General features: G+C 55.1%; 1 protein-coding gene across 6 annotated transcripts in view; it reads left to right on the top strand.

Annotated features, from left to right (window-relative positions):
- Nucleotides 1-7,007: 7,007 nt before the first annotated feature.
- PFKFB3 (6-phosphofructo-2-kinase/fructose-2,6-biphosphatase 3) overlaps nt 7,008-19,741 on the top strand; it is a 73,485-nt gene continuing 60,751 nt past the window's right edge. For 2 of the 6 annotated variants that reach the window (XM_082738751.1, XM_082738747.1), the window contains exon 1: nt 7,046-7,198. In XM_082738751.1, coding sequence (XP_082594877.1) covers nt 7,183-7,198 — 16 coding nt within the window. In that variant the 5' untranslated portion in view covers nt 7,046-7,182. Of the gene's footprint in view, nt 7,199-9,226; nt 9,382-19,741 lie in introns of those variants that run through there. The other 4 variants (XM_082738749.1, XM_082738750.1, XM_082738748.1 and 1 more) reach the window with 4 other exon arrangements.

Genomic DNA, 19,741 nt, shown 5'->3' with positions numbered 1-19,741 from the left:
ACACGGCGCCACGACTCTGCCGACCGCGGGCTCCTCTGCCGGAGAAAGACGCCGTTTCTCGGGGCCGTCGCGGCCGCGCGAGTCTCGTTACCGGTGGGCGGAGGCGCCCGTCCCTGAGAACCGGGAGAGAGAGGCTCCCGGCACTATTTTTCACGTTGACACCGAGCGGAGGAGGCACTGCCTCTGGGTCCTTGGAACCCGCCGGTGCGCGTCTCTGCGCCAGGCGCGGGGCGAGGCCGGCGACACCGGGGACGAGGCGCGCCCGCACCGAGCCGCGCGGCAGCGACGGTCGCTCTGGGACCCGCGGACTCGCGCACGGACCGTCGCTGCCGCTCGTCGGGCTCTCGTCGGGCGCTCGGAGCGGGAGGTTCGGGGCCGAGGCCCGCTCAGCGCTTTGGGGCGCGCAGCGCTCGGAACTCCGTCCTTCCCCGCGTGGGCGTCGCGCACCGGCTGCGGGACCCGACGCGCTCGGGGCTCAGGTCGCGCAGGAGGACGTCCGGCGTGTGGCTCAGGCTGCCCCGCGTGGGGCGGGCACTGCCGCGGGGCCTCTGCGGCCGGCCCGTCTCCCTCTGCCTGGTCTCGCGGGGCGCCAGGGAGCGTCCCCGGGTCAGCGGCCGGCGTCCTTCCGTCCGAACCCCGTTTCCCTTAGGAAGTCCGCCGCGCCATCCGCCCTCCCCGACCGGCCCGTCCGCCCCGGGGCCGCGCGCTGTCCGGTCGTGTCGGGACGACGAGGCGTCGTTGAGAAGGGAAGTCCCGGGTCAGCCGGTGCCCGCAGTCGGCGCCAGAACCCAGATCCCCGGCTTGCTGGCCCTTCTGCCCAACCGTCCGGAGCTCTGCCTCGGGGAGGCCCGGGCGCTGAGCTGCTCTCCGGACGGGCTTGGTCCGCCCGCTCCCGCGAGAGCCGCTCCTCCCCTGGGGACCCCTTCCAGCGGGAGCCGCGGCCCTCAGGGTCTCCGCGGTGGTGGCGGGTGGGGGCCCCAGTGCCACGGCCACCCGCCCGCGGTTGCACTCCCGCCGGGCGGAGGAGGCCGCGGCCGGGAGCTAACGGGGTGACCGGGGCAGAGAAGAGGCGAGAGACAGGCAGGCTTCTGGCCTGTACCAGGGCCCTGGGTCCGCTGCTCCCCGTGCAGGCCGCCACGGCCCCTGTGGTTTGGGGGTTCTGCCTCTTGTTAGCAGCATTCTTCCCGCTAACCGCCCTCCGGCCTGAGCCCCTTTGAGTTTGACCCCAGAAGAAGGGGTCAGAGGTCGAAGCGTGAGAAGCGATGGCCTATTTGGATGGCTGACTTGCAGAAGGGAGGAGACCACGTGGCAAGAAGGCAGGCAGCCCCTGGGAACCGAGAGGGGCCCCGGCTGACAGCCGGCAGGAGAAAAGGACTTTTTCCCTGCAGCCACGGGAGCTGAATTCTGCTCAAGGGAGTGAGCTTGGAAACAGGGTTTTCCTCCATCCTCCGGATGGGCGCTCCGCCTGTGACCATGATTCCAGCCTCGTGAGACCCTGAACGGAGACCCCAGTCTCGCTGCGAGACTTTCGACCTACAGACTCGAGCGTCAGTACGTGGTATTTTAAGTCACTGCATAGCCGTAATGCTGCTCCTCGTGCTGCTGGAAATTAGGCCGTTCCCATCTTTAATGGTAATTAGTAGCTGATTACACAGCCAAATCAGTTTGGGAGTTCTCTCATTTACTGAGTTCTGCAGCCTCTATAATTACTTTTTTAAGGTTTTTTTTTTTTTTAACTTTTTATTTTGAATTTCAAAACACAAAAATATTGCAAAGAGGACAAAGAATCTCCCCACCCCCCCCAATTCCCCAGATGTTACAGCAGCGGAGTACAGTCACCTGAATCCGGAGATTAATATTGGCACAATACTATTCCTGTGTCACCCTCTGTCCTGCTAACGTCCCCATGGAGGCGGGCGCCATCCAGGTCAGCTCTTCCATTTAGCCTTCACGCGTCTTCAGCTTCCTTTCAGCAAGAACCCTTCCTCAGTCTCCTTGTCTTCCACGATTTTGACATTGTTGAAGAACTATTTGCCAGTAATTTTTGTAATGTCCTATATCTTCAGTGTCTCATGTGTCCTCAAGGTCCAGTTCAGGTGATGCGTTTGGGGCAAGAGCACTACACGTGTGATGTGTCCTCCCCAGTGCATTATATCCAGAGGCACCTGAGGCCGACTGGGTCTATCACCGGAGACCTCAATGTTGATGATGTGCTCCAGGTGGCTTCCAGATTCCTCTGCCGTAAAGTCACCATCTTCACTTGGTCATCCGTGATTACCTTGTAGGAGATACTCTGAGGCTGTGCATCTCCTGCCCCCCACCGCACCACTGCTCGCTACTTTCAGCGCCTGCTCCCAGTCCTGCTTCTCCCGGAGACGATGAGGTCTGTGTTCTTCGCCCAAGGGTGACTTTTCTCGCTCCGTGATTCCTTCTACATCTAGGATTCTAATAATTTCCATAAATTTTAGAATTTGTGAGGAAGATCTTTCCCTCCTTCCCTAGGTATTTAGTGAGTGTTTTCTTTATTTATGTCAGTATAGACTCACGGATTCTCACTTTATTCTACGGGGCACGATCCGTTTCCACCACAGTTTCTTTTCTTGCTCGGACTGGCTCAGACGCGCCCTTTCAGCTCCGCTTCTGTGGCTTTTGCACACGCCCTCGTCATCTGTGGGTACCTCCGCGAAATAATTCCTTGGTTTCTGGCACCACGAGGTGTTCTGGGCTCATCTGGTACTTCGCTGTTCGAGCCCTCCAAGGTCTCTTGGTTCTTTCAGTCGGAGACTGGTATTGAGACACCAACAGCTGCGAGTTAGATGTGTCGTATAACTGCTTGTAATGTTTATGGTTTTCCCAATCCTGTGGGTCACTGATTCGTTCATAATTACACAGTGAGACACGTGTGCACCTGCACATGTGCACGCACACACACTCACATGTTGGTAACGGGCAGGTGAGGAGCTCATCCCCAGGCAGCAGGATTTCCTTTGTCCCACGCGACCCCAGGGAAGCTCAGCGCCCATTCCTGGGCCGCCGCCCGGGCTCCACACTGCATCTCCCAGATGCTGCCCGTTGCTTTCTCTCCTCTTCTGGGACCCTTCCCTCTCACTACCCCAGGGACCCTGCTTCCAGATCTACTACTACTACTACTACTACTACTAATAACAGCAGCAGCAGCTACGTGTCATTGAGCACTTCTGCCCCACGCCAATGCAGTTTCACTGAACCCTGACAGCAGTCCGTGAAGATTGCATTATACCCATTTGACAGATAAGACAGTGAGGCTCGAGAGGGCATGTCACAGAGCCTAGGAAGCCGGGCAGGGATTCTTAGCCCATCCCTTCTCCCCACCCCTGCTCTTTGTACGCACCCATCCTAGGGCTGGCTGGCTGGAGGTCATCTGTTGGCAGAACCCCAGGAGCAGGAAAGCTTAAGACAGCAGGAGCTTTAAACTTCGGGGAGCATACATGCCAAGGGGCATAGAGTAGGGGGCAGGGGATGCCCAGAGGTGGGGACAGCCCCCACCGGACTCTCCACATTGGGGAACCTGGTAGAGGGGCCAGGGCTCTCAAGTACTGTATGCGCCCTGGTGGTCCCTGTCCCCAGGCACGCCTCTTCCTTCCTCCTTCACATACTGCCCCACTGTTCCCTGGTCCCTCTTCCTATGGCCTGAATTCCTTCATTGCAGACAAAACCTCACATTCTATAACTAGAGAAGAAAGGCTTGAAAATGCAAATGCCTACCAAGGGAGGGCCGAGGGAGGGAGGGGTTTCCAGGCCAGAAAGTGTGAGATCTTTTCTTCTTGAGTGTCCCCCTCCCTTTGGAGAGGGCATGAAAGCCTTCGGTTTGGCCTAGGAACTGGGAAAGTCATCCGGGAGGAAGGCCCTTTGCTTCCTGCACTGAGACCACCAGAGGCTCTGGGCCTGGCCCTTCCTGCCTCAAGAGCCTGGGGTGGGGGCTGGCACCCAGCGGGTCATCGATGCCAGAGGAGGGGGTGGCTCGCGCCCCAGGTGAAAGGATCCCCAAATGTGATCCAGTGCTCGGGGGCCCTCATCCCACAGCCCAGTTCCGTGCCCCTCTCTGGGTCTCTTAGTGCAGGACGGCCCTGAGAGGACTGGGGACATCCTGATCAACCGAGAAGCTTGCTCCCGTGCACATTCTTGCACTGCGCTCTATCAGAAACTGCCCCGGCGGCCCAGCTCCTGTCACAGTCCCTGCCCTCCAGCCTGCTCTCCGGGCCCCCACGCTGGAGCGCGCCCCGGTCCTCAGGATCTCAGTGACCAGACGATGCTATTGAGGGCGACCGTCCTACAGGGACAGTAACTGGGGCCTTGGAGGAACGACAGCCCTCGCAGTTTCCCCCCGCGCTTCCAGCCACTAGGCGAGAGCCTCGGACCACACTCTGCTGTGAGGAGAGCTCCACGGAAGAGCGGGGATTAGACGGACACAGTCGGAAGTTCAAGTTCGGAGAGTAGTGACAGAATGAGGGCACCCCATGGCTCGTACTGCATCGTTGACAGCACCTGGAATATATTCCCCATTTTAAATCATTTCATCTCTTGCCTCCGTGTCCAACACCGAAGACCACATCCCCCCACCCCAGCCCCTTTTCCCAGCCCGTCCTGGGGCCGGGCTGCCATGAGCTCGTTCTTGAGCAAATCCGATTTTTCACGCCGCTCATTTCTCTCTTGTGTGAACTTGCCGAGGCCGTTCCCTCCCTGGTGCCGAGGACAAGCAGAAACACTCTCCCAGTTGTGAAACGTCCACGGCAACCCCGCTGGCGCGCTCTGCTTGGGAGCCAAAGAGCAAGTGTCCCGGGATTACCCACAGCACCGGAGAGGGCCGCTCTCCTGCACGACAGAAGCAAGACAGCGGCGAGTCCCATGCCTTTGTTCGCCCACAGGGCGACACTCCAAGGGGAGAGATCAGGCTCCGTGGGCCCGAACCGCTTTTCCTCACAAGGCTGCTGATACCACCTGTGTGCGGTTCCCACACCAACAGGCAGTTTCTCGGTCCTGCCATTCGGTTCAGTTCTGACGTGACTCCCTGGAGTCAGCAGACCCCACAGGGTGGGGAAGGGCTCGGTCCCACAAGACTTCAGATGCCGATGCCGCGACTGCGTGCCCGGGTACCCACTCTTCTGTCCTACTTGACTGTGAAGTCAGGGGTCCCCACAACTTTCCCTCCTTCGGGTCTGAGAATTTGCTAGAACGGCTCCCAGAGCTCAGAAAAGTGCCTTATTTGATATTATCAGTTTATTATAAAGGATACAACTCATGGAACAGGAGAGACACTGAGGACAAGGTCAGGAGGGCAGAGGTGTGGCGGAAGCGCTCTGAACCCTGTCATTTCGGGGGCTTTATGAGTGTTCATTACGTTGGCATGACGGACCACTGGCGATCCGACTCCATTTCCAGCCCCTCTGCCCTCCTGGAGGTAGACCACCTGGAGGCGGTATCCAAAGTTCCAACCCTCCCGGCACGATGCAGTCTTTCTGGCCACCAGGGCTCACCCGAAGCTGCCCACATGCCCTGCCCCAGCAGTCCTTTCACGAGCAAACACTCCCTCATTCCTGCGCAGATTCCAAGGGTCTTGGGAACCGCGTGCCAGGAACTGGGGACAAAGACCAAATGTACTTTTCTTACTGTATCACAATCAGGCACGTGAGTCCACAAGGCAATGAAGGAAAGGTGCTGAGTACAAGGAAGAAAGGCCCACCCACCTCAAAGTGCGTGTCCTCTGGCTTCACTGAGACGAGAAGTCTTGCCCCCTGTATCTGGCCTGAGATAAAATCGGCTTTCCTTGCACGTGAGTCCAAGGAGTAAAGTGCAAGTTCACCGAGTGTTACAGTGGTGGCAGGGAAACCAGCAGAGGGAGTTGACAGTCTCTCAGTGCACTGAATTTGGCACCACCCCCCCCCATCTCTCACTTCCTTTTCCTCTTGCACAGACTGACACCCACACCCATGAGGCCTGTGGCACAGGAGCTGAGGTCTGAGAGCTCCTGATTCCAGACTCCAGCCAACCCTGTGCAACAGTGTCTTTCCAGAAGGCTCCACCGGGGCCGTGTCCCAAGCCAACTGACAATACCTTGTCTGAACTAACAATTACTTCCCTCTCCCCAGACAGTGGCTTCCTCCGAATGTGGGGCAGGAGTCTGGACTACTACCCATAAAAGAGAGCAGGCCTGGAAACGGATTCTAAGAAATGATTAAGTATAGACAACCCACTGGGTTTTCAGTTCACCTGGATGGATTTTTTTACTACCTAATGGGGAAATTGCTATTTGCACGAGCGTCTTAAGTATTAGATCAGGAGATTGTTCGTCACATCATTTCTTCAAATTGCAGTAGAAAATAGCACTTTCCACAGGCATTAACTCAGCCTGTGAGGTATCCGATCCCATCAAATAACGAAGTAGTTCCCAGGCGCTGGCCTCTACAGAGGCCGAATGAGTAGTGATGCGCGGAATGGCGGCCTTCCTCCATCGCTCTAGGCTACAGCTCCTCGAGTCCCATTATTTTTTTTTTATTATTTTTGACATATTTAACCATCTACGTGTGAGGTGCGGCTCCAGGTTCCCTGGAAACAGCAGGGACCAAAGGAGAAAAGTAGAATGTTCGACAGAGGTGGTCATCGCTGGTTTGGTGGGGGTGTGTGTGTGTGGGGGGGGGGGTGGTTAGTAATAAGGGCGGCAGGAGCCCAGGGGTGGGAAGGCTTGAGGGTTTCGAAGCCTCCCAGAGACGCACTGGTAGGGGGACTCCCTGCGCCCTCGCTTCATTTCAGTTCCAGCCAGCGCAGCCCCTTGAGCCGTCCCCCTGCGCGCGACGGATGAGCGCGGGGCACAGTCCCCAGACCCTTCCTGGGAGGGCGTCCCCAACCGCCCGCGGGAGCCGACCGGCGGGCCCGACGCCGCCCCTGCTCCTGAGGGGCTGGTGGGCGGCCCCGGGCGCGCCGGGAGCGCAGGGGTTAAGCGGCTTCCGCCGGGCCCGCCCCGGAGCCTGCGCCGCCCGCCGCGCCGCGGTTCCTCCCTCCGGCTGTGACGCGCCCCGCTTTGCCCAAATACGTCCCGTTCCCCCCCGCCCTCGCCCGGCCAGGGCGCCCCCGAGCCGCGGGGCTGCCACTCGGACGTCGCCCGGCCTCGGAGTCCCGGGCCGGCCCCACGGGGCGCCCCCCTCCGCGATGCCCTTCAGGAAAGGTAGGCGCCGTCCCCGCGAGCCCACCGGCCCGCGCCCCCCGGGTCCGCCCTGCCCTCGGGCTCGCCGCGCCCGCCGCCCCTCCGCGCCGCCCCTGCCGCCCCCCCGCGCCGCCCCTGCCGCCGCCGCACGTGCCCGCGCCGGAGCCGGAGCCGGAGCCAGCGGCGCGACTTGGAAGCAGCCCCGGGGCGCGCGGCGTTCAAGTTCGCGGAGCGGCGGGAGCGGGTTCGCGCGCGGACCCGCGGCCTGGGGGCCCTCGGGGGCGGCCGCGTCGCCGCGTGGGGTCCCGGTCGCGCGCTCCGGCTGCAGGCTGAGTCTGGGGGAGGGTCGGCCGCGGGCGCGCGGGTGGGGAAGGCAGGTCTGTGTGCGAGTCCTGCCGGCGCCCTTTCTCTGCCCTCCGACTGCTGGGCAGCAGCCCTCGGGCCGCCCCGGAGCCTGTTCTACCGGACCGGAGTAGGGACGCCGCACGGGGACCGGTGGGACAGGGCACAGAAGAGCAAACCGACGGGAGGAGGTGGGCCTGGCCACGGAAGGTGCCCTCCAGCCGGACCTTCCCTCCGGGGCCCCTGCATGGAGCGCCGCCCGCCCCCCGCCCACCTGCAGGCCTTTAGGCTCTTGCACTGGGACCGTCCCTCTGCAGGGGGGCGTGGTGGGCGCACAGGGCCTGTTAGCAAGCCCCGGATGCTCCTATGCCCCCCCCCCCGCCCCGAAAGGGGCCCCCGTTGTCTTTATTTGGCCTCATGTTGCGGGCAGGTGATGGAGGCCCTGATGCTCCCAAGTCCGCGCAGGGCTCGGCTGGAAGGCTGGCCCCGGGGTGGAGAGGAAGACTCGGTTTTACTTTGCGCCGACTCCTTCCTGTTTTATGGGGGCCGGGAGAGGCTTGGGCTCCGTTGTCCCACTGTCCCTCAGAACCCTAGGCTTCTGCACCCCCACCCGCGTCCTGTGGCCTGGCGAGAAGTGAAAGCAGGCCTCCCCTCCCGCCGCGGTGCCTGGGACTGAGCTGGGTGGGCCTCTCCTTGCCTCCATCCCTGTGCTCCTGCCCTCTCTTCCCTTCCCTCCCAACCCAGGTTAGTAGGTTGAGGCTGTGGTTGCCCGTGTAGCCCTGTTGGCCTTTGTCCTGTAAACAGAGGTTGCTAAGATGCCACTAGGAGCTCCTGGTTGGGAAGGGGGATGGTTGGCACTCCTTGTTCTTTGGGGGATGGTGAGAGGTGAGGTGACTGCTTCTGAGAGCACGCCGGAGAGCTCCTTGGGGTCCTCAGGCAGCTGCTGACGTCCAGGGTTGATGTCCTCGGGGTCTCCCCGATTCCCCGTATAGCATGGTGCCCTGGCCGGGAGGTTCTCGCAGCTCACACCTGACGGCATTTAGCGGCCGTGGGAACAGTCTCAGCTGTGCCAAGTTCACCCCTTCTTCGAACTTGCTTCCTTGCGGTCTCTGCTGGCAAACTCCCAGGAGGCTTGTCCCAGCACTTGCTGGGGGGACAAGAGGAGCGGGCTTCCGCATCGCGGAGGGAAGAAATACCTGGGCTGCCGAATGACGTTTCATGCGTGGAGATTGCACTGGATGACGGCGCTGATCCATCATACAGGACCAGACGTTGGCAAACTGCTAGATGTTAGGCTTTTTTCTTTTTTTAATCTGAAGAGAACATGGCCGGAGGAAAAACACCGTTCCTCCATTCTGTGGATGCCAATTCCTGAAGGTCCCAGGCTGTGAGAAACAGTCCTGGCTGGGTGTTCTGGAAGCTCCGGCGGTCAGCCAGGGCAGGGACCCTGGAGGGCTTGGAGTCCAAGGAGGGACTTGCACTTAACTGAGTTGTGCTCTCCTATCTCGAAGGAAGCACGGGTGGGAACTGTGGGGAGACAGGTCTGTGCTGTGCGGTGATGCGACGTCATCTGGAGCTGCTGGAGGGGGAAAGGTGTGCCTGCGAGGGGACCTCAGCGCTCTGTCCCTGAAACTGTCCAAGTGGGGGAGACTTGAGTGAGTGCAGATACTCTTTCATGTCTTTTTGGGCTTTCTATTCAAAGAAAGTAATTTAAAAAATAGGAAAAGACTTGCCTGCTCTCTGCCCCTCCCCGCCCCAAGACGAACAGAAGCTGGCCGGAGAAGGACTTCCTTCTAGCTAACCTCTAGAACGTTCCTGGACCGCTCACTCCCTTCCCATGACGTGTTTCTGTGCCCTGACAGGTAAGACCTTGGGATCAAGAGGTCAGAGGCCTGGTGAGAAGCACGGGGCATGCTTGCGAATGGGGGTGAGCTGAGAAAAATTGAAAGCATTATTACAGAGGTTTGGGTGGGGTCTAGAAAAGCCAAAGAAGAGAGTACAGGACCCTGGGCATCACCACCCCAGCCTAAAGGGCTGAGGAGCCTGTGGCCTGATCTGTGGCCTGATCGCAGATGACCTTCCCTTAAGGATTCCTCCAGAGAACAAACTGGGCTAGTCAGCCCCTCTGCTCCTCCCTTCCTCTGACCTCAGGGCATTGGCCCATGAATTTGCTTGCATTCTCCGCCCACTGGGATGCAGAACTGGGCAGACCCTCCTCTTGTGGAGGGTGGATACGGTGAGACAAACAGATAAGCAGCCCAGGGTCTTAGGTGTTGGTCCTGTGTCTTGAGTGTGTGAGGAATGGGCCTGGTATCTCCTGAGTGCCGAGAATGCAGAGTTCAGAGATTGCACGCCACGCCCGGTTCATTCATTCCTTCGTCAGTTCTCTAGATTGAGTGCTTGTAGACACCAGGCACACGGGAGGTGCTGGTTGGGTAAGACCTGGCAGTTCCCTCCCTGTAGGGAGACCTCCACGGTCTGTCTCCCCGACTGTAGCTCTGTAGCTCTGTAGCACTCCACAGTGCTACAGTCAGGCAGGCAGAAAGCCCCGAGTGTCACTGGATGAACAGACGTGACTGAGACCGGGCAGCAGTGACCGTCCCCCTCCAGGCAGGTGGGGATGAAATGTGAGCACTTACTTCTCTTCTTGGACGGTTCCAGGGTGATGGTGGCCATGGTGGGGAACAGGGTTCAGTCCTCCGCCACGTGGCTTGGAGAAGTTGGCCTTGAGGTTGGTTTGAGTCAGAGGAGGAGATGTGCTACCATGAGAACGAGAGGCGGGTGGGCAGGAAAAGCTTAGGCCGTGTTCCCGCCGGAAGACCACAGCTGGCCGGGGAAAGCCAGGCCGAGCTGTGCGGGGAGGCTCGGAGAGTTCTCCCGCGACACCCTTCTCCTGTGATTCGTGCGTGGCTCTGTTCGGAGGCTGGGGTCTTGATGAAATTCTCAAGGGCCCTTTCTGGTTGACAAGTCTGTAACACTGCCTTCAGAGAGTAGGGTACCAAGTATCCTAGCACCCTCCCCCTGCCTTCAGAGGGGCCAGGGAAATAGTGGGTGGAGGTCCTGCCTGATGGTCAGAAGCCAAACTGACATTACCGAGCGCCCTCTATGCCCCGAGTGTTCCCCGTGTGTGCACCTACCTCCCAGCTGCCCTCTGATGCACGTGGCCTTGTGTCCACTGTACAGATGAGGGACACGTGGGTCACAGGGGTTATGTGGCTTGTCTGGTTCCCTCCTCACGCTGTGTGGTGAACAGGGCTGGGAGGCAGCCCCTGCATTGTGCTTTCCACACGGCCTATGATGGGATCAGACAGGAGGGAATGTGGAGTCTGACCGCGGCCCGGCAGCAATCATAGAGTCCGATAAGTCCGCCATTAGGAACCAGCTACTCCTTTCACGTTGGCTGTGAGCAGAGAGACAGACGAAGGGGACGGACTGATCGGGATTCTTGAGAGATCAATGCAGGTGGGTCCTGCCCAGGAGAACCCCAGCCTTCTGCCTCTCCTCCGGTGGCCCCAGGACACTGCTGTCACTCGTGCTGATCCCATAACCCCGGCTGGTGTCGCAGAGCTGAGGGGGCCAGCCAGGTGACAGGCCACAGCTGCTTGCTGAGCTGACAGGTGCCTGCTGGGTACTGAGTTTCAGGGATGATGAGGGAACAGAAGCAAAACCCCAGTGCCACCATCACAAGGGATACAGCCCCTTCGGAACCTGCGACTCAACCACGGGCAGCAGGAAGGAAATCAATTGCATTTCTTACGATTTTGCTACCTGGGGTCAGCAATTTTGGACTGGAAGCCCTTGGATTTCTCCTTTTCTCTCGAGTTCCCCAGTGGCCGTGCAGAGAGCAGATCCTGAAAAGACCGTCTCTAGGAGGGGCTGGGCTGGTGCCGTCCTGGACGGCCTGGGCTCTCGCTCTGCATCCTGGGTGTCTGTGTCCCCGGGCTGGGTCCTGGGTGCGTTCTCCTCCCCTGGGGCCCAGCGGCTTACTGGATAAGGTTAGGGCTCCCTGGGCATTTCGGGGCTCTGTTCCTGATGTGACTGCAGCGTGTCCCTGACTCCTCCCCAAGGAAGGGGACCCAGGGGTGATGTGTATGAAAACACCATGGCATTGGGGAGAAAACACTGGCCCGGGGAACTCGGAGACCAGGTAGTGACAGGCCCACTGTGTCAGGTACTGGCTGGTTATCTCAAGCCGCTTGTGAGCATATGGGCTCAGTTTACCCATCAGGAAAAAGAAGGTGTGAACTAAGATTCCCTCCAAATCTGATTCAGTGCCCTCTAATCACTGGTCACACAGACACAGAGTGTCCCAAGCTTCTTGGCCAAGCTGGCTTCAGGGGGCAGCAGGGATCCCCTTCGGGGGTCATGGGTACAGAAACTTCGTTTTCCTACAGAAAGGACCAGAACCCGTGGCTCTCATTCCTGGCCACACATTTGGATTAACCAGGGAGCTTTTTAAAAAGTCTGATGCACCAGAAATTCTGGTGTAATAGTTTGGGTTGATGCATGGACAGACATTTTCATGGAACAGTACCTATCCCAGAATAGATAGTACACTGTGATATTTTGTCATCTGTTCCATTTCATTAAAAAGGACTATGGTCTGCTTCCAGTCAATTGATTTCAAGGCCACTAGTGGGGAGTGACGCACTGCCTTGAAAGGACCGTCCTCCTGTGATTGCTCTCGAGCGGAGGCTGGGAAGTGGTAAGCCGCATTTCCCACACTCCCTTGCAGCTAGGGCTCTGAGTGTGATTTGGGATCTTCGGTGAGATCCGAGTGGTCATGCTTCAAGGCTTCTGGTAGGTATGCCGTGGGGGCATCTGGCCTCTCCTGGGGGCTTTCTGAACCAGGAGGCCTTGGGAGGAAGCAGAGAGTCTGGATGAAGGGAAGGAGCTCCCACGCACAGTCAGCCGTCTGCAAGGGCCACATTTCCCTGGGGACATTCACAAAATAACCATTTGGGGGAACACGAGGAAAGGGAGGGTTATAGACTCGGCAGCTGAGGATGCTTAGTAGAAAAGGCAGAAAACACAGCTGGATGCCAGCCAGCTGTCCCTGCCTGCTGGTGCCTCACCTAGCCGGTGGTGGTACCTCAGTCACTTCCCTGTGCCCTTCAGTCATTCAGCAAACATCTGTTCAGCGCCTGGTGGGCCAGGTGTGGGTGAAGAGCCGAGGGTACAGCAGGGATTACTACGGGCAAAGCTGCCTGCCTCCGTGGGACTTACATTCTAACGGGAGAAACAGACAGTAAATAGAGAAGTGAGTAAATAGAGTGTGCCTAATGGGCCTGAGTGCCATGGAGAGAAGTGAAGCAGGAAAGAGGAGGAGAGAGATGGGGGCAAGCGGCTGTTAACTAGGATGGTCACTATGGGGGCACATTTGGGTAGAGGCCGAAGGGAGTGTGGAGTGGACTGTGGAATATGTTAGGAGAGTGTTCTAGCAGGGGGAAGTGTAGGTGCAAAGGTCCTGTGGCCACAGTGGGCTGAGTATTGGAAGCCAGTGGAGCTGGAGCCAAGTGTGTGTAGGACACCATTCAGAAGGGTAGCAGGGCAGATCTTGTAAATCAGGGCTCCTCTAAGGCCTTGGCCTCCAACTTGGGGTGGGACAGGAAGCCCTTGGAGCATTTAAGCAGAGAGGTGGCATGAATTAATTTTATACTGTAAGCCAAATATGCAGCATGTGGCTGCCTTCCTGAGCCTGATGTGCAGGGTGACGAGGGTGAATCAGGGAGGCCAGCTGGGGGTCTGTTGGGCGAGGTCAGGGTGGGGAGGAACAGGTGGTTGTAAGGGGAGGTGCAGGGAGGCACAGACCACAGGGTTTGAGAGGGGTTGGGTGTAGGCGAAGAGAAAAAATGAGTCACGGAGGACTCCTGCGGCTGCTCTAGGTGACCCGGAGGGGTGCTGAGGATACCGGTTGGTATCCTAACGGTTGTGTGGCCAACAGGGGTGGGGGCCGGCGGGGGTCCGTGGAGTGACCGTTGACTAACCTACAAGAGTAGCGGATCTCCCCAGGCAGCGGTTCACTTTGTATCCATGGTTCCAGAGGCTTGGGGACTCAGCAAGGAGCATTCTAGGAAGATCTACCATGTCAGGGCCAACTGCCGGACAGATACTTTGTTTAGGAACAAGCCGGCTTTCAGAATCAGGGCCGAGTATTCTTGCCACACGTGAGGGATTCTTCCCATTTTGATGTGTTTTACCCAAGGACGCTGCGCACGGATGTGGTCCAGGCCGGGAGAGAAGCAGGGGTGGGTTTTCATGTGGCCGGGCTTTCTGTGTCAGTGGTACCCAACTGCTGGTTCATTTCTGTCCCTTCCTCGGTTTCCTTAGCCTGTGAAGGGCTCATTGGAGGGCAGGGAAAACTCCACTCCAGAAAGGCTTCCTGAACAAACTCAGCCCAGCCCTCAGCGGCCCCCCCTTAGTCTCTTGGCCCAGGGGACCGACTCAGCCTGGTTTGCCCCGGATTCCCCCTGTCTGGCTTGGAAAATAGCAAAAAGCGCTCCTCGCTCCCGGGGCGGTTGGTCACCCCACCTGCCCCCAGCCAACCCCGGGGGCCCCAGGCCCCCGGCCTCATTCAGAGAAACTGGTTTTAAAACCTCATTAACGTTTGAACAACAAAAGGAAAGAACCCAACAAATGTTGCAGTCTGGCCGTCTCAAAGCAGTTCTGCCAACAGACCTGTAAGAGAATCAAACGGGAATTTTGTCATCAATTTGCCGCCTCGTCTTCGTGGGAAAGGGTTCTGAGTCTGCGCTTGGGCCGGGTTCTGTGGGAAAAACCTACAAGCTGAATGTCATGCTTTTATAACAAAAAAGTGAGTCAGTTGGCGCCGACTTTACCATGAATCACGTTTGCGGACCGTGAATGGAGAACAGAAGCAGGGCTCGACCTCAGGCTGGAACCACGTTTTGTGCAAATCCCGAATGGAAGCCGCACTTTTTGTTTGAAGTCATTTGAATGAAGCAAAAGGTCATGTTGTCACGGTTGTTTTATAGGACATTTCTTAACCTTATCAAAAAAATTCATTTTGGAGTACCTATTGATAAGTCGTAAATGGCCTGTCAAAAAAATCATAATCCACGCGACAGAAGAACCAACTGTCCCGGGCGGCGAGATGGTCCTTTTTTCTCTGTGGCTGTGTTCCTTTTTCTGCCTTCTGTTAGAAGGAACTAAGGTTTTTTTAAACTTTTTTTTTTTCATATCTTTTGAATTCAATTCAGTTAATTAGCATATGATGTATGATTGGTGTCAGAGGCAGAGGCGTGAGGCGTCAGTCTTCTAGAACACCCAGTGCCCATCCTCGCCCGTGCTCTCCTCGTGGTCCGTCGCCCAGTGACCCCATCGGCCTCCCCTCTCCCTCCAGCAGCCCTCAGTTGGTTTCCCAAGATTTAGAGTCTCTTAGGGTTTGTCTCCCTCTCTGGTTTTGTCTTCTTTCATTGTTCCCTCCCGTTCCCTTATGATCCTCTGTCTTTTTTCTTAAATATCAGGGAGATCATATGATACTTCTCTCTCTGATGACTTATTTCACTCAGCATAATACCCTCTAGTTCCACCCACGTCGTTACCAATGGCAAGATTTCATTTTTTGATGGCTGCGTACTAGTCCATTGTGCATATATATATATGTATATATATATATATTATATCACATATTTTTTTTAAGATTATATTCATTTATTTGACACAGAGAGAGAGAGATCACAAGTAGGCAGAGAGAGACGGGGAAGCAGCCTCCCCTCCACCCCCTGAGCAGAGAGCCCGATGCGGGACTCGATCCCAGGACCCTGAGATCATGACCTGAGCAGAGGCTTAACCCACTGAGCCACCCAGGCGCCCCTGTCCCACATCTTCTTTATCTTTCCATCTGTTGATGGACATCTGGGTTCTTTCTTTTTTTTTTTTTTTTTAAAGATTTTATTTATTTATTTGACAGAGAGAAATCACAAGTAGTTGGAGAGGCAGGCACAGAGAGAGAGAGGGAAGCAGGCTCCCTGCTGAGCAGAGAGCCCGATGCGGGACTCGATCCCAGGACCCCGAGATCATGACCTGAGCCGAAGGCAGTGGCTCAACCCACTGAGCCACCCAGGTGTCCCAATCTGGGTTCTTTCTATTGTTTGGCTATTGTGGACATTGCTGCTGTGAACAGTCGGGTGCACGTGCCCCTTTGGATCACTACATTTGTATCTTTAGTGTAAATACCCAGTAGTAGTAAGTTCCCAGCAATTGCTGGGTCATACAGTAGCTCTATTTTCAACTTTCTGAGGAACCTCCACACTGTTTGCCAGAGCGGCTGCACCAGCTTGCGTTCCCACCAACAGTGTAGGAGGGCTCCCCTTTCTCTGCATCCTCCCCAGCACCTGTCCTTTCCTGACTGGTTAATTTTAGCCTTTCTGACTGTGGTGAGGTGGGATCTCACTGTGGTTTGATTTGTGTTTCCCTGATGCCGAGTGATGCTGAGCACTTTTTCACGTGTCTGTTGGCCATTGGGATGTCTTCTCTGGAGAAATGTCTGGTCATGTCTTCTGCCCATTTGTTAGGAAGAACCAAACGACTTTTAAAAATCAGGTGCTTGGGGCCAGCTGGGTGGCCCAGTGGGTTAAAGCCTCTGCCTTCGGCTCAGGTCATGATCTCAGGATCCTGGGATCGAGCCCCGCGTCAGGCTCTCTGCTCAGCAGGGAGCCTGTTTCTCTTCCTCTCTTTCTCTGCCTGCCTCTCTGCCTACTAGTGATCTCTGTCAAGAGATCAGAATGAAATCTTAAAAAAAAAAAAACCAGGTGCTGTGGAACATAAGGAGATAAAGACACTAAATCTCTTCAGGGCCGGAGACAGCACAGGTGGAGACCACAGCGGGAGACCCCGTTTCACCCCGACTTGGTTGGCAGAAGTGAAGAGGTCTGCCGGGGTAAGGTGTTGGAGAGAATGTGGGTCCGAAGCATTTCTGATACATGGTGGTGGGTGCGTCAGTTGTACACATGTCCAGGAAAGAGTTTGGAATTTTCTTGTAAAGGTGGGGTTCACATCCCCTGTGACCAGGTATGTCCCTCCTGGGCATGTCACGGAGAGGATCTCGTGCACAGGCCATGTTCCATCCCAGAGGAGCAGCGCTCAGCAACCCAGCGCACGCGCAGGAGAGGAGAAGATGCCCTCTCTCTGCGGTCACGCAGTGCTGTGTCGGTCGCGCCACCGTCTGGATGAGCCCCCCATGGACAGACAGTGGTATTTGATGCTGTCACGACCGTTTAAAAAAATTGCAGAACATTAGATGCAGTAAAATACTTTCTAAATAAAGTTAAAATGCCTAAAACTGAACAATATGCTTTTAAGCAGTATGCACCTAACTAAACCAGTATTTCTTTTTTATTTTATTTTATTTTATTTTATTTTATTTTATTTTATTTTATTTTATTTTATTTATTTGACAGAGGGAGATTACAAGTAGACAGAGAGGCAGGCAGAGAGACAGAGGGAAGCAGGCTCCCTGCTGAGCAGAGAGCCTGATGCGGGACTCGATCCCAGGACCCCGAGACCACGACCCCAGGTGAAGGCAGCGGCTTAACCCACTGAGCCACCCAGGTGCCCCCAAAACCAGTATTTCTTTTCTAAAATCCAGGATAATGGTTACTTGTGTTTGGAGGGAGGCAGGAGCAGGGATGGGGGAACGTGCATCTCGATGGAAGGTAGAGTGAGAAGCTCGGATGTCAACTGGCTGATGGATTTCTGCTTGTCTGTTACATCCCTTCAACAAATGGTGCAGAAGAGGGTCACTCGGCGATCAATGATGCGTGTACGAGGTGGACGGGGTTATGATGGACCCTAGTCTCTGTGCTGGGGGCCCAGAGATCAAGAAAGAATGAAGAAGAATGGTTCCTCCCACTGGTTTAGATCAGTGGTTCCCAAAGCTGTGTTTTTACGGTTCGTAACATAGTTGTAGGACAGCTCGAGTGCCCTCTGTGCGTCCAGTAGTGGGCGCCTTCGGAGTGAAGTGGACACACGGTGAGAAGAGTATGGGAAACCGGCTTCGTAAAACTTAATATTGGAGTCTTCAATTTTAGTTGCGCATTTCTATTATTACCAGTGACATTTAAGTTTTAACAGAGAAATGAAATTATTTAGAGAGTCCATTTCAAGTAGTAGGTACTTTTAAATATTAGGTCCTTGGAGGTAGAGACCCAGATTGCATAGTTAGGTAGGTAGAGACAGACAGACAGATGGACATTGACTGTAGAGGCTGGACTGGGGCCCTGCCATTAGCGTGGCAGTTGGCCAAATGCACCTGGTGTCTGTGTTGTATTCAAGTTCATTTCCTGCCTTTGATGGTTGTATTGTGGTTATGCACGGAGGAAAGCATCTTTGCTTTTAGGTGACACACACTGAAGGATTAAGAAATGGGGCACATTTTATCTTCATGGTTCAGAAAAAAATAATAGGTATGAATTTTTAAAAATGTTAACTTATGTACTATCTTCTATGTATAAAATATAGATTTTAAAAATGTACTAACATACAGAGAGAATGATAAAGCAGATGTGGAAAATGTTGGGGTGAATTGGGAAGTCTGGGATACACGAGAAATGCCTCGTGCATGGGACTTTTTCTGTAAGGTTGAAATGATGTCAAAAGGAGAAGTTAAAACGGAATGAGAGATACCTGGTCACCTCTCCAGCTTCATTGCCCGCTCCCATTGGTTGCTTTTGCTTGTGCCTGGTTGCTTTTGCCCCATCCTTCCGTGCCTCAAGGTGCCAGGTCATGGCCTGGGGCCATGTTCACTCTGCCTGGAATATTCCTCCCTCAGAGCTTTTCCTGCAAAGCACTGGCTGATTCTCTCCTCCTCCCTGAGCGCCCAGCTGAGAGCCCTCCCCCCACCCCATCCGTGTCTCCTCTCGGCTTTCCCTTCGCTTCTGAGGGTACAGACGAGGCACTTCGGCTCCTAGATGTCGACCCACGAGACACGAAAACATGTCCACACAAAAAGATACACGTGGGTTTTTCAGAGCAGCGTGACTCAATACCCCCAAAGTAGACACAACCCCATGTCCATCCACTGATCGATAAATAAAATGTGGTATATCCATACAGTGAAATACCGTTCAGCAGTAAAAAGGAATCCTGTATCTACCAAGCGGATGAGTCTTGAAACACTTGCTCAGTGAAAAAGCTATTCACATTATACTTAATGTCCAAAAAAAGCAAATCTGTAGAAATAGGAAAGTAAATTTGTGGTTGCCTACAGGTTGAGGAGGAGGGATGTGGAGGTGTGACAGCTAAAGGGTTTTTTTGGGGTAATGGCAAGGTTCTAAAATTGGGATGTTTACACGAGTCTGCGAGTATATAAAAAACATTGGATAGCGCAGTTTTAAATGGGTGATTTATAGCTCAATAAAGCTGTTCCAGAAAACAAACAAAAGGAATTCATCGTCCTCCACGGCAGCTCGTTTCTTGTCCGCATTTTCTGGAGAAGCAGAAAGATAGAGATTTTACAAACTTTTGTCACGGCGGACGGATGACAGGCGGAGGGGCTGAGGCTGGGACCTGCGTTCCAGGCTCCCTCGACTTCTGCCTCGTGCACCCATCCTTGACCTTCCTTCTTCTCCAACGTGAACAAATCGTGGCAAGCCAGTCTCCTTCCATAACCTGCCACATCTCCGCCATGCTCTGGGGGCAGTAAATTTTTTGTCCTTAGTAGATCACAGAGAGACCTATGTCACTCCTTCTCTTGTTTCTGGTTTACATTTTACATCTCTTTAAAGCTTAGGCGTACCATATGTGTAGTAAGTGTACAAATTCCAGATGGTTTTATACGTATGTGTACATCCATGTAAGCCAGCATCTGACCAAGCTACAGAACATTTCCAGTACCCCCAGAAGGCTCCCTGGTGCCCTTGCTTCTCAGCAGAAACCACTAGACCGACTTCTCTCGTTAGGAGTAAGTTCTGCTCATTCTCGAAATCCACATACGTGCAATTGTACATTCATGAATCTCTTCAATGTAGCTTCTTTCCCTCAACATCCCTTCTGGATTTTTTTCCACATTGTTACATCTAGAAATGTAGTATTCTATGTTGATTAGTAGTATTCTATTGTGCAGTATTCTTTTGTGCGAATAGTTGACATCTTATCCCTTTCATAGTTTTTCTTTAATTTTTAAATTTTTTTATTTAAAAATTTTAAATCCATACTGGGATTAGTTATACTGCACTAACATACAGTGTGCTACTGTTTTCA

This window comes from Mustela nivalis, assembly GCF_964662115.1.
Source record: "Mustela nivalis genome assembly, chromosome: 7".
In the NCBI taxonomy this organism is placed as follows: Eukaryota; Metazoa; Chordata; class Mammalia; order Carnivora; family Mustelidae; genus Mustela; species Mustela nivalis.
Note: the sequence above shows the minus strand (reverse complement) of the source record. Positions and strands in the feature narration are given on the sequence as shown.